We start from the raw sequence: 18,201 nt of genomic DNA, 5'->3' as shown, positions 1-18,201 counted from the left end.
ATATTAAGCATTATGTACCGTTGGGTTTGTATTATCTGTGTAAAAAGTTATTGTGTAAAAGTTAGCCAATATTTAGTATCAAAACACTGACATTTTTACTGCTTGGATCACTCCCTGATAACATACATACATCTTGGAGACGTCTATTTGATGTCTGCATTTACATATGTATTTTTTTATTGTTTGCTCAACGTCAGGACAGACGTTTCCTGTCAGATGTCATACAGACATCTAGAATATATCTGTAAGATTTTTATGATGTAGAATGTATGCAAAACTGCTTTTTCTAAGATGTTTTTACACAGCAGATGTATTCCAGATCTTTAGCAGACGTCCTGTGATATGTGGGTTTGCTGTGAATTAGCGGAGAAAACGTTTCAATATTAATTTCTTGCTTATAGAACTTTTTATATTACAGGCATACAAACTTGCTGTCGTACTGAATATCAGCACAGCTTTAATAACCACTTACACTTGCTTGTGTGTTGTTACTTGTTGTTACTACTTGTGTGTTGTGAATATTAATGGTTATTTTGCTCTCTTGCTAACAAGATCCATGAAAACATCCCTCAGAAAAGGTCATTTGGGTCTTTTGCATGCTCCATGCGATTTGAGAGGTAGCAGCAAGTAGGTCATATAATTTTCATGCGACCTGTAAAACGAACTGTGTTGTACAATGCTAAGGTTATGTAAAATAGATGACACCCACCTTTGCACTGTTTACATATTAAAGTGAAATTGTCACGACAGCACCGCTTTTTAATGCAGAATAAAAATAAGACACTAATGACTCATACACGATCTGAATTATGGAACCTGTCTGGCTGAATTAACTACTTAATGTTTCATTTGTTGGTAATTCAGCACCTCGATTTCAACACAGCGCTTAGTGTTGCAATATGATGCTGTATTCGACAAACAATCCCGGGCCATGGTTTCTTCTCTGTGGTGTGTTTTGTAATCTTAAATGATAGTTCAATCCAATCTTGATGTGTCTTTAAAAATATAGCTGCAAGCAGAAATTATGGGGTCAAGCCCAACCACGGCCCAAAGGGAAATATTTTGGAAATGCCAGATGATCAGATTTTGAAATCCAAGTTTAAAAACTCAGGGACAAGCAGTTAGAACACAAGAAAATTACTTATAACTTTTGACCACTAGCTGTCACCAAATCTTTATGAGGCAGACAAGATGTGCCAGTGATGATGTCACGGTATGTGGACGGAACCCATGCGCAGGCAGTGAAATGGTTAACAGAAAATACTTTAATATACAATAACAAACACAAAACAAAACCCACGAAGGGGCAAAACCACAATACAATAAAACTAAACTTGACAGAGAACGAAACACTGACTAGACTAGACTAGACTACAAATACAAGATGACTTGGTCACAAGACTAAACTCAACTAAACTCCAAAAACAGGAACAAGGTATTAGGCAAAACAAACCGCACAAGACAGAAAACACCAGGGCATTAAAAAAGGGATCAAATCAAGAAAGGAACAGGTGAGGGGCATGAAACCATAACAAGATAATTAACAAGGTAACGAGGGCGGGGACATAGACGAGACCAGAGAGCTCGTGGCATGCCGAACCCAGCGATGCCTACGAGCTTCCACACAGAACACTTGGTACTGTCATGATCCTGCCCCAAGACTAGAAAAACTTGGCAAGACAAGGCAGAACCATGACAGTATACCCCCCCCACTTAAAAGGATGCCCCCTGGCGTCCTCTAAGGGAACACCACTAACAAGACACGACAGACTGGAAAACAGACAAGAAATAACAGAACATTGAAAAAATTAACAAAGGCAAACTGGCAATAACAACAAATGGGTTAGGGTGACACAGTAAAAAGAAAATACATGGGAGGGGAGGGGGGAAACAACAGTGTTCTGGGGGGGTGGGAGTCCGCGAACCCGGGCCAGGGGGGAAAAGTCTTTGCCCATGCGGGTGTAGGGCGAGGACGATCAGCCTGAGGTGGCCTGCCCGTGGGAACCCTAGGCAGGTCAGAGTCCGGGGGGGAAAGTCCTGGGCTCCCGGGGTAAGGGACAAATTCCCTGAGGCCCTGGGGGTTGACCAAGGATACCCGAACGCCGACTGCGATGCCGGCTGCGATGCCGGCTGGATTGCCGGCTGGGACGCCGGCTGGACTGGAGCCTGGGACGCCGGCTGGACAAGGCTGGGCGCTGGCTGGGATGCTGGCTGGACAGGACTGGGTGCCGGCTGGACAAGGCTGGGCGCCGGCTGGGGTGCTGGCTGGACAGGACTGGGTGCCGGCTGGGATGCCGGCTGGACAGGACTGGGTGCCGGCTGGACAGGACTGGGTTCCTGCTGGGATGCCAGATGGACAGGACTGGACTGGGTGCCGGCTGGGACGCCGGCTGGACTGCCGGCTGAATCACCGCTGGGACGCCGGCTGGACAGGACTGGGTGCCGGCTGGACAGGACTAGGTGCCGGCTGGAATGCCGGCTGGACTGGACTGGGTGCCGGCTGGGATGCCGGCTGGTATGCCGGCTGGACTGCCGGCTGAATCACCGGCTGGAACGCCGGCTGGATTGCTGGCTGCTGGACCGGATTGGATGCCGGCTGAAGTGCCGGCTCTGTGGCGGCCGTTGCTGCAGGCCCTGTGGCAGCCACTCTCCTCCTCCTCTTCTTCCTCCTGGGCCAGCCCGCTGAGTTAGCGGCTGGTTGAGGAACTGTGGCTGGGAGCGTGGGTGGCGCCGTCAAGGAAGCTTCCGACACCGACTCCTACGACTCACTTCTCCCTCACTTACCGCGTAGAGTTCCTGGTGGCACAGAGTCGGTGGACTAGACTAGAGTCCCCAAGACTAGAAAACAAGACGAGGCAGAACCATTACAGATGATGCATACAAAGTTTTGTGTCAAAACACAAAAGTGTCGCGAAGATACAGCCACATTACCCTTTGGCGAGCTTGCCGTATAATTTGTTAACGCTGTATACGAGAACCATTCGAACAATCAAACATGTTTTAATAACTTTTTGTCAGTACTTTCTCCAGATGCTACATACCAAATTTCATGCAAATCTGACAACTTTGTAAGAGTTCAAAACAGTATGTTTTCTATGTAATTCGATATGGCGGACAGGAAGTATGGTGAAAGATGACAACTCTGATATCAAACAACTCTGCTTGAGCCAACAAATATACTAAAGTGAATACCATTATGTTGATTTCTTCATACGTTACAAGCATTTTAATAAATGTCATTATATTTCTTGCGCTGGCCTATAACTGTACAAGTCCTATCAGAACTTGACCTTGATGAACCATGCCAAGTCATGTAGCGATACGTTATTGCGTTCATAAAATACAGCATTTTATGACTAAATTCAAAGTGGCGACGCCCACAATGGATGAATAAGGAACATGGGGTATGGTTCGACTCGCCATGCCTCAAGGAATCAAACAAGACCACTCTTATGATTTAACACCAACGTTTTCAAAAGTTATAAGCAAAAGAGACAGCATCAAATCCAATTTGGCGTGCTCGTCGTCACATTCGTAGATGCGCTTTACGAGAACGGATTAGCCTATCGAAAATATCGATGCCTTTACTGTTAATTAACATTGTGACGCTTTTTTGTGGGCCGAGCTTAGGTGGAGGCAGAAAGATCCCCCTGACAGCATTACTAATGCTAGGTAGCACGTTTTGTTTGCTTGCTTTTTGACAATGACTAGAACAAAATCGGATTAAATTTTAACATGTAAGGTCACTCACTGTCTAAGACCGCGATTGTTTTTGAAAAAGTTAACTTTAAAGCAAGGGACCTGGCCAACCTGTACGCGCTCACTCCATGGATCCAGGGACGAACTGACAGGATTACGTCCAGTTAAGTGGCCTGACATCTACACCTACCTCACAGAGAAACCAAGCGTGTATAGTAAAGATAAACTGAGAGCGTATACATCTATACATGCCTGCGTGTACTAACAGTGGCAACCATTAGCAAATGCATTTACTTGAACACAAACCTGAAACATAACATGAGCCTTCTCACTGTTCCCTCTCCCTTTATACTAATGCACTTGTGACAACTAAAGAAAAAGAGATGACAAACAGTTTCCTTTATGTTTAGTTTCTGGCCGATAGTTAACTGCTAGCTGTTAACAAAGTTAGCTGGCATACCCTATGCGTTCAAAAGTTAACGCTAAGTGAAAAATAACCTTGCTCCCCAGTTTCTGATTTGGGCATACGTGAAATATTTCCAGACACATACCCAAATCACAATCCACACCAACAAAAGACAGTCGTTTTTTAATCTTATGTGTTATGAAGTGAAACGCGAGCATTTTTGATGATCGTTTCTGTTCAGTCCGCTCGTTTTATTGTGTTTAACTACAGCTGTCGTCAGTGTTTTTGTTTGGCAATGGCAGCAGGTATGTGTTAAAATATCAAATTGGAGTCTGTATTCTGTCGATTGTGGCACTAAACAACACAACAAGATGATATTTTAAACTCCTTATGTAGCTGAATCTGTGCTGGTTTGTATTGGCCGCCTCCAGTTCTCCCTTTGTTTTGACTCCATGCCGTGATGTAAGCGTGATGTCGGCGCAAAAGGGGTCTATTCTAATAACTTTTTGTCTGCAGTGTCTCTTGATGCTGTATACCAATTTTTTGGGGAAAAATTAAAAAAGGCGGGAAAATTTTCATGGCGGAAAATGACGTGCGTTTGAATCGGCATGAACCAAGGGTTCAGAGGGAAAAGCATTTTGTATCTAGGATGTACGGTTCAAAAGTGAATGTGGACGTTTGGACTGTTGGTAGCGCTATGGAATTTGGGTTAGAGACTCCATATTTGCCATGGTAACAGTTCAGACTGTCCTCTATGTGTGTGCCTAATTTCACAACTTTCCCATATACGGTTCTATGGGCTGCCATAGACTTCCATGGCAGAAGAAGAAGAAGCAGAATAATAAGGACACTAATGGAAGCAATAGGTGTCTACGCCACTTCGTGGCCTGCCCTTTAATAATGGAATTATGTTCTCAAATCATTCAACGTTTAATCCTCATTCAATAACACAACATAAACATTGCTCAAGCAAATGTTTCATCTGCATTGCTTTGTTCACCTGATTTAGGAGAGCTAGGCAGTGCATCTGTTGGGTTTTAATGAAGGCCATGCTTAGTATTTTAAGATTTGAGAATGAATTTTGTACTGCTATGTTCCACCAAATGCTGCTTAAATGATGGTTGCCATGGAGCCCATCCATCTGTTATGTTTTCCTTCTCTAGATTTTGCGGTCTGATTTTTTATTAAAAATAATAGACATTGATTCTGTAATCTTTTGTTTAAGCAAGAGCATCCCAGAACAGCAGAATGATGCAAATGAATGTAAACTGCATTTGTCAAACATTTCAACCGTACAGCATGTGGATGTGCTTGCATCTGCACACATTAGTGTGTGATACACAGGAGGCGTTGTACATCAGTCAGTACTTGTGGCAGGGTATCAGGAGTCGGTCTGCAGGGAACCCGCAGCCAAGGTGCTAATGACCGCTAATGCACAATGGAGCCGGGTCTCTCCGTCCGCTCCTCCCCAGAGGGGCAGCCAGAGGAAGTTTTGGATTAAGAGGTGTCAAATTGCCCTGTAGAAAAGAAAGAAAAACTCCTGGATGTCTTTGTCTTTTGATTAAAATAACAATGACAGCTCGGTGGACAATCGGTTTCTCAGACAAACAATGGTGTGAAGATGAGAGGCAGCTATGGGACACAGAGGAAGGGGGGGTGGGGTACAGGGGTTTTGTTTCTCTTAATATCCTGTTAAATTCCCACACTTTGTCCTTGGATTTTCTTACAGCTTTGAAGTGTTTTAACTCACAAATGTTAAAGATCGGCTCCTCAAAATGTGAAATGTACAGTTTTAAGTACTTTATTGTCTTGATTGTTATACTTACAGAATTGAAGCTTCAACAGAAAAAATAACTTTGGATTATTTTACTGAACGTTTTTCTTTTGCCTTTTCCCATAGAAAAATGTAAGCATTCTTAGTTAAGATAATTAAGTATTTGTTTTTCAAAGCAGGCTCCTGGCTCAAGGTCCTTTCCCGGCCCCATCCCCTTCTCTCTCTCTCACTTCGCTTCTTGTCCTCTCTACGATGCACTGTATAAAAAATAATAAAGTCAAAAAACTTTTACAAAAAATTACTATTCGATAGGGTCAAATTAGATGAAAAATTATTTTGCTCATATCACTGATGTGTCATATTAAGTGTTCAAAATAAATAACTGAGTCACCAGGAGAAGGTACGTCGACCATGCAGTAGAATAAACAGCTCTAAGGCTGTATGGTATACGTTCCTGACTTGTATTTTGCCTATGACCGGCTCTACAGCAACAGTGTGTATATGTGTGGGAAGAGGTGTCAGGGCAGGGGGTACGTTCTGTTGGGCTGCTCTATTGGCAACAGCCAGAGACAGTGAAAAGGGGAAGCATATATTTATCCCTCCCCACCACAGGCATGAAACAGCAGGGAAGAACAGGTTCCAGAACACAGCCACGCTGGGTTTCTGCTGAGCCCCAGCACACACACATATGTGCACACCGAGGGATTTGTGCACATGCACACCCACGCACACATACGGTCCTCGCACTAAAATACACAAGCTAGTGCACAAACACGCGGAAACACACAAAAATCCTCACTCGCATAGACATAATCTAGACACCTTCTTTGGGTTATGAAACACGTGCTCACATGCTGAGGAGACAGACGGACGCTTGGGCCATGACCATATTTGGCCTTTTCCTCTGACGGTCAGGTGATCGGAGGAGGTGCGTAGCAGCACAGTTTAATCTTAGGACATGTATTACGTTAAATCAAAATATTTGGCTAGGAAGAGGATTTTCATTCAAGACACAAATGTTTTGAAGACAAGTCTTCTTTTTGTTCGTTTAATAAATTTTAATTGGTGTCTGTCTACTGTATAAGTTAAACCACTGACATTACATTAGAACCTTTGACATGAACAGATTATGTAATGTCAAAACAGCACGTGTTTTCATTTTTAGCTGCCTTATCAAATAAATGTCACACATAGGATGGTTACATGAGAGATCGATTCTTTTCACAGATCAGTGTGAAAATACACTAGACTAACCGATTGGCTTGTTGGCCATTACATGCTGAAGCACATGCTTATAATCAATAACTCCTGTGTTGTTATGTTGTATTGTTAAAGGATTTGTCAATTTGTTAAGCCATAAACATTATAGCAATCATTCATTTAACAATCATCCATTTACATGATTCAAAAAGCACAGCAACCAGAATGTCAAGAAAAAGGTACAGAACAAGTAATACAGATAGTTTACCCAAAAATGAACTTTTATCATTTACTCGCCCTCATCTCATTCTAAACCTGTATGACTTTCTTTCTTCTGCAGAACACAAAAGAAGATATTTTAAAGAATGTTGCTAACCAAACAACATTGAACCCAATTGACTTTCATTGTGTGGAGATAAAACCACTACGACATTTCTCAAAATAGCTTCTTTTGTGGTCCACAGAAAAAAAAGTCATGCCAGTTTGGAATGACATGGGGGTGAATAAATGATGACAGAATTTTCATTTTTGGATGAACTGTCACTTTAATATGGAGGACTAAACCTGCAAAAATTATAAATAAATGAATGTATAAATAAATAAATATATAAACGAATAAATGTAATAATATGAAAATAAATACAGGAATGAATGGTTTGATAAAACAAAATAATTCGTTTTAGCTATTATTGATCTTAGCTTTAACTTTTCTTTTCATTTTTTAAATTGATTTATTATTTTTTGTGTCCATTTTTAATTATTTTTAATTTTTATTTATTTTTATTTTTAGATTATTTTATTTATCATTTCCTTTTATTTTTACATTTATTTATTTATACGTTTATTTATTTTTATATTTATTTATTATCGCATGTATTTATTTCCACTTTTATTTATTTATTCTTGTATTTATTCTTACTTTTCTGTGTCTTGTATGATAATTAGATGGGTTGGTCTTGCCTACTATTGGTTCAGCGTAGATTGAAGCGTTTGATCGATTACTCTTGACTTGTTTTGGACTAACGTCACGTCACTCACTGATCGTTTGCTTCGTGTATAACGTTAAGTACTATGGCGGGCGCACAATTAGCTAGAGAGTTACAGCATTTAGCCAATGAAGTCGATAACCATGCATCAAATGACTGTGTGTCATTTAGATTAGGTGCGCTTATTGATGATTTATTACAGATTGACGGCGAGATAAATGACAAAATTCTTCAAAATCTGTGCGAGTCAGGGGGTGCTAAGGTGGTGACCAAGTTCCGGTTACAGGTCCTCTGCCAAAGAGGTGCATGAACGACCTCAGCAGATTCGTCGATTCTGAAAGCACAAGACGACTTGATATTAAGATGTCTAATAAACACAGACTTTCTTGTTACATGATTTTGACATTCTTGTTAAGATTGCAAATTATTGGTATGATCGCCCGTAACGGCTGAAGCGAGGTGAAAAAATAAATAAAGCGATTTGATACGGGATTCGTACCCATACAATAAAGCGAGGCAGCGTGTCACTACGGTAACAATCACACTAAGCTATGTCGCAATGCTAGCTCCTGCGGATCTTTGCAATAATATCAAGATGTCACACAACAATATGCAGCTGGATGAATCAAGGGAATATGCCCGTTTTAACTTGTGACCTCTGTGTTATTTATCTCTTATGGAATGTAGTTTACGAGTACCGTTTAGTAACCACGTCTTTTTAGAAGGAATGGTTTCCATTTGATGGCCCCTGTAGTGAAAGAACGATGCTCATTACTACCGTGTTAACTTGTGACTTAAGTTCACTATGTCTCAATTCATTTACATTATGTTACATCATGTTACATTAAATCTTTACGCTTTTTCTAACCGAAAGGCTGCTTATAACTATCACTTTGACAAAGCGTTAGCTTGCGACTTTGGTTTACAAGCTCATCTGTGTAGTTAAACCTTATTACATTTTGTGCTTTATGATTTTCACCAGTTGAACTGTAACACCACCATAGCACCCTCTGACTCGCACAGACTTTGAATGTGCTGCAAAGAGGCTAACAACCGAGGGAGAACTTTGTCATTTATCTCGCCGTCAATCTGTAATAAATCATCAATAAGTGCATCTAATCTGAATGACACATAGTCATTTGATGCATGGTTATCGACTTCATTGGCTAAATGCTGTAACTCTCTAGCTAATTGTGCGCCCGCCATAGTTACTTAACGTTATACACGAAGCAAACGATCAGTGAGTGACGTGACGTTAGTCCAAAACAAGTCAAGATTAATCGATCAAACGCTTCAATCTACGCTGAACCAATAGTAGGCAAGACCAACCCATCTAATTATCATACAAGACACAGAAAAGTAAGAATAAATACAAGAATAAATAAATAAGTGGAAATAAATACATGCGATAATAAATAAATGTAAAAATAAATAAACATATAAATAAATAAATGTAAAAATAAAAGGAAATGATAAATAAAATAATCTAAAAATAAATAATAATAATAATTAAAAAATAATTAAAAAATGGACACAAAAAATAATAAATCAATTTAAAAAATGAAAAGAAAAGTTAAAGCTAAGATCAATAATAGCTAAAACGAATTATTTTGTTTTATCAAACCATTCATTCCTTTATTTATTTTCATATTATTACATTTATTCGTTTATATATTTATTTATTTATACATTTATTTATTTATAATTTTTGCAGGTTTAGTCCTCCATACTTTAAAGCTGCAATAACTTTTGCCTCTATATCGCCATCCCTGTTTAAAACTGAAAATTGCAGGTTATTTTACATATTTACCTCTCAGGTCAAATGACGTCAAAGTGACATTTTCTGTGAAATCATATCTACTTCTGGAGAGTTGTATTATTCATTGAGTTTTAAACCTGCTCAATAACTGATTTGTTTTGTATTAAAAAGGTTAAAAAATGTAGATTTAAATGTGGCAAATGTTTTAAGCATCAACATCTCTGCTGTTCTTTTAAAACCTTTTATCTTAATATTTCATGTTTTTTTGCCATAAATCACTATTATTAGTTTATGTTTGTCACTGGGTTTTGCAAATATCAAACCAATAAAAAGTAATGGAAAGTGCTTGTCAGTTTTGACTACACAATTTTAAATCATTCCTGTGAAAAAAGTCCAGTGTTTTTCCATTTTCTGCGAATTTGGACATCTGAGGTTTCTAAAGAACAGCGACAACATAAAAAATTTGTGAATCATTATTATGCACTTGATTTTAATAGCACATATTTGAATTATTTACAACATTAGGATTGACTAAAACAGATGAAACGTGACTAAAGCCCAAAGTTTAGTCGAGCCGTCCGTGTCTGGATCGCATACAACAGCACATGCACGAGAAAATTGTTGAATCGGCCGAGTCCACTATACATACTGCGCATAGGTTGAGTATGCTTTGGAAGCTATGCGGACACGTGTGTGAGTGAAACAAAGACGGACGTGAAAAGTTAATTATATACTGAAGTACAAAGATTACGCCAAGTGCTGTACAAAAGCAGAAATCTTTAGACAAATGCCAAGCAAAAGAATGTTTTGAAGCAATGAAAGACACAAATGGGTTTTGTATTGTGTTGGAAAGCAGACGCATCGACCCATCTGATGCTCAGTCCTGCCAGATTACAGTGCATATTCATTTCTTCTCATGTTCCCTTCACAAAATGTTCATCACAATTTATCTTTAACCCCCACAACACCCCCGTCCTTAAAATCACTCCCGTTTCAGCTGTCAATCAAACTCTGTATCAGAGTTGCGATCAGTAGGATAAGGACTGAGCTGCGTTGTGACTGATTTCCACAGTGATACAAGGGCAGAGAGCTCACGGGTCAAAAAGTCATCAGTCTCTGAAGGGATTATGGGAGATGGTTATCTTAAACCGATGACCAGCAGGGGTGTGTGGTAGTGTGTGTTTGTGTTTGAAGAATGAAGAATGAATGTAAAGGGTCGCTGACCCTTAAGATCTGCGTTTTATTGCAAAATCAAAATGCCTCAGATCAGGAAGGTCAGATCATGCAGAAGATCTTGGTAAGACTTATCCTCAGATGTAGATCAGATCCTGGACAGATGTAGAACTAAAATCCGTAAAACTGTTTTGGTTTCAGTAAAATATTTCAAATTAACAATCAGATTGAAATTATAATGGTTATTATGGTGGTTCAGTTAAAACATTCACTCAAGATGATGATTCACTTCTGTTTCTACATCCGCCATGTTGAGTTGTACAATTTCTCATATTATTGTTGTACTATTGGCCTGTCTTCCCCTCCTCATAATGTCTCTGGTATAGTCTCTGAGGCTGAACTATCACACAGGTGTTCGTCCTCTCCACGCATGTCGAAATGTTCATTTTTGGCAGGCAGCCCAGACAGCCCCCAAAACACAAACTTGATCATCATACCAGGAAACCGTTGGTTCTTACAGCTTCCTCAATGTGTTTGCAAAGCTCAGAAGATGATTCTACACTAGGCCACTAATGATACTTTACTTTTCTAGGCGACTGCATTATACCGAGTGTAGTGGATAAAAGAGCAAACCAGGGCTAATTGTTTTCTTCAGAGTGTCTCAGATGGAGTTTAGCTAATGAGGTTAGACAGCTTGACCCTGTTGAGAATGCAGTGCGTGTCTAATTGTGATCTCAGATCTGCTCATAATCCCTTAATTTGACAAAACGAAGATTGCAAATTGGTGGAGTAGAAACTGAGAGACAGGACGACGAAACGAGGTCTTAAAGAAACAGTGCAGCGCAGTATCAGAAGTTGATGTGATATTTACCCATAAATGAAAATTCTTGCATCATTTACTCAATCTCACTTCATTCCAAATCAGTATAACTTTCTTCTGCAGAACACAAAAGAAGATATTTTGAAGAATGTTGTTAGCCATTGACTTCCATTGTATAGATACAAAACCTTGTTGTATTTCTTAAAATATCTTCTTTTGTGTTCCACAGAACACATGAGAGTGAATAAATAGCGAATATACCTTTAATTTCATTAAGCCCTATTCACTGTGACTGTGATTAAATCACTTACACTTAAATCACTATCACTTACTTAGTCTGTGGTTCTGTTTGTTGCTAGTGAACTCTCATACTTTACTGTATCAGGAGGTGGACCACTCTCTGCATTTTTATTTGTTGTCATCGCATTGTTGTTCATTTGCATAAAGGCCACTTTGATGCCTTGACCACAGTCTCTTATCACACTGGAAATCAAAATCTCTCATTGAAAATCAAAGGAGGAGCTCATTCATTGAGTATAATCATATTATTCCTCCTTTCGCAAATTTCAGTCTTCATATATTTTAAAGTCATAGTACAAGTCCCACTGCATTCGATAATTTTCTCACTTAAATCTCTTGAATGTAACTCTACACCCTTGTTTCATTTAGTACACGTGGAATCATGAATATGCAAATGAGTCCCCACATCCATTAATTATAGGTACATAGATGCCTCATTCGACGTGTGAGCAGTGCGTGCTTGTGTTGCAGAAGCAGAGCTGAAACAGCAGCGATCATTTCAGTGCAGAGTCTTTGTGCCATCCTTACATCTATGGCTCAATCTATGGTTCAAATCTGTTAACGTGATTGGTTACAGGGTTATGATGTCGTAAACAGAGGCAGTTTCTTTTTAAACAGCAGTTTTATAGAGAAAATACTCCGCAATCGTTTAAAATTGTGAATTTGCACATCGTTTATCTTAATGCAGGGCTCCAGACTGCAACTAAATGGTCCAGTTTTCAAGACAGCGCAAGCATTTTTTACAAGTACTTGCGCATGTGCGACCTGCAAATTTGGAATTTCTTCTAGTTGGTATTTCATGTGAAAAGACGAGTAGAACGTGACCCGCCACCAGTGCAGGCTGTGTGTGATAGTGAACTGTCACTGACAAGTTTACACACACACACAACGTGAGTGCGTCATTACGAGTCGCTGTTTGCTGTGAAGGATTTTTAAGCCTGAGGACGTACGATTTGATATATGAGACATTTAAAACGAAGCTAACCGCGGAGGAGTTCAGAATACGCCATTAATCTGTTGATTACTTGAGACAGCGCTGGATCCTTTCAAATCCATTCACAGCAAGAACGAACAAACTTTATATTTACATATGTTGTGAACATGTGGAAAAGTGTCCTTAATACATAATAAAATCACAGTAAGAACGTAATAACACGAGACATTTCATTTTGATTTGATGTGTAACACTGTAAATAATTAAATATATACTTTTCTGTATATTTCTGTTGGTTCAAATGAATTCAGATTACAGTCTCTCTATTTAGCACAAATCAATAACAAAGCTTCTCTGAAGACTCTGCCTCTTTTTAAATAAGCAGAACCAAATCTGCTGTCATCAAGTAACTCATTTGTCAGTATCAGTAATACAGTTATTTTAGGGGGAAATGTAAATAATTGCATTGCAGGCTGATTTAAGGTTAGCCCCTAAATTTTTTGCTTGCGCTCCTAAAATTTTCAGTCAGGGGCTACAGTGCTCCTAGTAAAAAAAGTTAGTCTGGAGCCCTGTAAAGCATAGTAAAAACACCACATAGACATGTAAACAACATTTTAAACTTGATTTTCACCACAAGGGGACACACACATGCATGCCTCAAACAACATATAACATGGATTTACAACAAAAAATAGGTTATATTACGCAACGGTTCCAATTCTCGAACCTGCGCCCATCTCTGATCATATGACCAATTCAATTGTCACCCTCTGTCCTTCCTCTAGTCTGCCAAAAAGTTGCTAAGGAAAGTCGAGGCAAACAGGTGTGAGAAAACATGAGTGACGGTGAACTTGGCTTCAACTTTCATGAAGAAACCAGAACCACTGTTTGGTTTTCATAATGCATTTGCATACTTTATTAAAGTGTCAAAGCTTTTTATTCACACTTAATTAATTGTGTTACATTTCCTATGTTTTCTCATTTCAGAGGCTCGTAAGCTTGTAAAAATGGTGTTTCAACATTTTGCCATCACTCATTGGATTCTATCATACATGTATGGCTTATACATGAGAGGATTTAATGCTTTATTTAGACGATTCAGCCGTTTGCTCCCCCAGCCTGGAGAATCCCCCGTCTATTATGTAAACAATTGTGTTGTCATTATCAGCAGTACACCCTTTTGTAGGGTCCTGTCACCATCTGATGAGTGTGAATTGCTCTGTTTCACAGCCAAAGTGAAAATGCAACACATTTAGAATAGAGAGTGAACTGATAGGTTCCCATTGTGGATTTTCCTTCTCAGGATTATATGCACTCAGCTCAAGAGCATCTTTGTTATAGATTCGACCCGTCCTGCTGTGATATTTTGGCACCGTCTGTTGTCCTACTTCATCTCAATGCCCCAGAGTTAATGTCAGATTGCAGTCGGGTTCTTGACGATGGCTCTGATTTCGTCATGAAAGTTGAAGCCAAGTTCACCGTCACTCATGTTCTCTCACACCTGTTTGTCTCGACTTTCCTTGCAGCTAATCAACTTTTTAGCAGACTAGAGGAAGGACAGAGGGGGACAATTGAATTGGTCATATGATCAGAGATGAGCGCAGGTTCAGGAATTGGAACCGTTGCATAATATAACCTATTTTTTGTGGTACATCCATGCTACGGTATATTTTGTTTGAGGCACGCCTGTGCGCAGGTTAGATCTAAGAGCAGTTAACCGTTTTATCTGTTGACATCCCAAGGTTCTGTAATATTTGTCGTCACACCAGCATTAGCATAGGGGTGCGTAAACGCAAACTTGTTTGTTGTTCCAAACAGAGAGCAGCTGCATACTGACTCATCATGAGCAATATAGTTTTAGCATTTATGCATTTTTTTATGTTAGTTAATGCCAAAACACTGGTTCATGTTAGTTCACTGTGCATTAAGTAATGTTAACAGATACAATATTGGATGTTAAAAATGTATTAATGCTGAAATGAACATGAAGTAAGATGAATAAATGCTGTAGAAGTTCGTTGTTCATGTTATCTAATGCATTAAGTAATGTTAACAAATAACCTTATTGTAAAATGTTACAAAATTGTTCAACTTTATAACTTTTGTCTCACCATAGGATGAAAAACAAGTTGTGGTACTTTGAGTTTGGGACCACAGAGACCATCTCAGCCACTTGTAAAAAGCTGAATGAAGGCATTGAAGTGGAGGTGAGTTCAGCCCTGTCGATACTCAAACCTGCTTTGTCTGACAGCCAATGTTGTCATTATATACAGTAAGACTTTTAACTGTGTATCGAGGTCAGCATGTCAGCGAAACAATTCCTCAACAAACTGATTCAGTTATGCAGTGACTGGGTATTCTGAACTTCAGATTGCTCTTACACCACTAATTCTGTGTTTGTATCCTTAATGCATTACCACTCTGTATTGTTCATCCACCAATTATTAGTAGTCGCTTTTCGGATAATTGCATAGTTAAATTATGTCAGTATGTGCTCGGTAAAAGAAACCGTGTTGATGGTAGCGGCATGATCTTAAATTTATCCCCCAAAAATCAGCTGACTCACAAACCAGTTTCTGTTTCAAATCATTTCCTTTCAAATCTGATGTTATTGAAAGTCTTAGTGAGACAGTCACTTAATTTCTAATTAGTCTGTGCATTTTCAGCAGTCTGACACAGATAGAAAGACATTTGGATGAGGTGCGGTAGTGTTAGGACAGATCGAGTACTTCTTTCTCTTGTGTGGGATCTAATGCACACTAAAGCTTCTCACTATGTCATAAATTTGTCAGTGTTTGGCTTCTTGTACTTTTCCACTGTACTGACGCCTACGGTTTAATTCAGAGTGGTCTTTGACATCATTTATATTTTTGGATCGCATTTTTGGACTAGTGTCACATCCATTGTGTCTGGAATACGATTGTTATTTAGATAAATACTTCCCATTACATGAATGCAGTTTAGATAAGTTACTCATGGTATGGTTTTGAATTTGAACATTTTTGCCTATCTATATTTACATTTGTCTGGGTTTGTGTCGCAGTGTGATGGCATCATCTTGGACCTCAGCAGCACGTCTCTGGAGGGCATTGCTGTGCTTAATATTCCCAGCATGCACGGGGGATCAAACCTGTGGGGCGAGACCAAGAAAAGACGAAATTACAATCGCATGAGTAAGAAAGTACCAGAAAGAATGACCGGCATCACTGTTACAGACGCAAAGGAGCTCAAGTTTTGCGTGCAAGGTGAGTCAGAGTTTAGGAAGGTCCTTTATTCACACATGACCTGGTTTATTCCTGAAATCTCTTCACAACCTACAAGTTTCTATTTATAACAAGAAAATATCCAAGTCAGTCTTTCAGTTACAGTTGTTGCCTCTGGCTGTTTTATTGTAAATCTTTGAAGCTGCGATGATGAAATTGACTGAAACCTCTAATTTCCCATCACTTGTAATAAATTTCAAATGACTAGCCATCCACAGAAGATCATCACCTGTGTGGAGCTGTTTCGTATGCTCTGACTCACAGCTGCTGAGAAGCAGAAAAACGTTAACTGTCTCTAATGAGCGAAAGGCTCTCTGGCTGCTTGTTACGATGATGTTTGCTCTTCACTGTGTTTTGGGACTTCCTGCATTAGTTTCCCAAAGTGTGAAGCTCTATTAGCCACGCTAATTGTCATTTAGGGAAATCACTATCTATGTCAGAGGAGCAGCTTTTCCAGATCATACGCCACATGCGAGTGTCACCGGCCTTCTAAACATCCTCCGGTGAGGGTAAGTCACCACAAACGCCCCTGGTGATGGCAGTCTCGGGCCCCGGCGTCACCGGCAGCTGTCTCCATCAGAGACGGGGAGTTCAGCTGTGCCTGTGCTGCCCAAGGTCACAGCCACAGCAGCTGTTTCAGGTAGCTGTGAATTATATCTCAGTGCCAGGCCTGTGCTTTATTCAGCTGTTTGAGGATCTTGACTGCTTTGTTTTAGTTATTATTATGACTGGTTCCCTTTCTGTCGGTCTCTCGACGTTGTGTCGAACCGACAGAATGGGGTTTGTCTTGAGAACCTATCATCTTCTGAGTATTTAGAAAAGGCCAATGAAAATTGTCTTATACCCGGACATCCCCGGATGTCCGGGTATAAGAGGGAAGCCGGCGTGCTCATTCATTCACCTTTTTTTCTTCAGAGCCTACGCATCTGGTGAGCTTCTCTACGATCTGGATGATCTTTCTTTCTGCTGGAATCTACGACGTGGACAGTGGATGGTCCCTTCCTGCAGTGACTCTCCCCTGGGCGTCTCGGCAGTTCCGGAGGTGTTCGAGCAAATTTCCTTTTCTAAAAGAGCAAATTTCTCCAGCGTGGCTTGTCCCGCTGTTCTCATGGGTGCAACACACTCATCGAGGAGGGGGACGGACACAATGCCTGCTTCCAGTACGCTGGGGCAGACGTTGTGGATACGTCCTGCCCGCACTGCGGGTGGTGACGATTCAGACGTTGCGTCACAGGTGGCTGTGTTCCCCCCTCCGTGGGCTGTTCCGTCTGATTATCCTCATGAATGGTTCCCACCTTGGCAACCCATGACCTCCCCAGGTGGACTCCCACCTTGCGGTTAACTCCTGCAGTCCGCACATTCCTCCCATGAGTTCTCCCCTGATGGTGAGACCATGTGGTGTCTCCAGTCTTAATTCCTCCCTACGGTAGGTAGTGGCCTCTGCAGCGTTTTTCCCCCCCAGGGGGGAATAATGCTTACCCAGTGGCCCGTACGGTGCCGGGCGGCTTCTCGCCATTTAGAGAATCAGGCCTCCGCCCGTGACGGCCGGCGTTAGGGGGCTTCCCAACTTTTTGTGGAAAGCTCTGGGTCCCCCTTCCTCTCCACTGGAAGGTCATAATTTCGCGTTAGCGTGTTCGTCTGACTCGCCCAGGCCAGTCAACGTCGCTCCGCAGAGATTGTGACGCGGCTCAGTGCTGTGGCGTTTTCCATAGGAACCCCATTCTGTCGGTTCGACACAACGTCGAGAGACCGACAGAAAGGGAACGTCTTGGTTACGGATGTAACCTCGGTTCCCTGATGGAGGGAACGAGACGTTGTGTCCCTCATGCCACAACACTGGCCGCCCACCCCAGCGGTCGGGGGAGGATGCTTTAGGCTCCTCAGACC

General features: G+C 40.7%; 1 protein-coding gene across 5 annotated transcripts in view; it reads left to right on the top strand.

The window, feature by feature from the left end:
* The window catches only part of LOC130556098 (diacylglycerol kinase beta), a 185,581-nt gene that overhangs the window by 126,718 nt on the left and 40,662 nt on the right, over positions 1-18,201 (top strand). For all 5 annotated transcript variants that reach the window (XM_057336793.1, XM_057336794.1, XM_057336795.1 and 2 more), the window contains 2 exons: positions 15,168-15,258; positions 16,095-16,296. In XM_057336793.1, coding sequence (XP_057192776.1) covers positions 15,168-15,258; positions 16,095-16,296 — 293 coding nt within the window. The remainder of the gene's footprint in view (positions 1-15,167; positions 15,259-16,094; positions 16,297-18,201) is intronic.

Source organism: Triplophysa rosa, linkage group LG6 (assembly GCF_024868665.1).
Source record: "Triplophysa rosa linkage group LG6, Trosa_1v2, whole genome shotgun sequence".
NCBI classification, from domain to species: domain Eukaryota; kingdom Metazoa; phylum Chordata; class Actinopteri; order Cypriniformes; family Nemacheilidae; genus Triplophysa; species Triplophysa rosa.
Note: the sequence above shows the minus strand (reverse complement) of the source record. Positions and strands in the feature narration are given on the sequence as shown.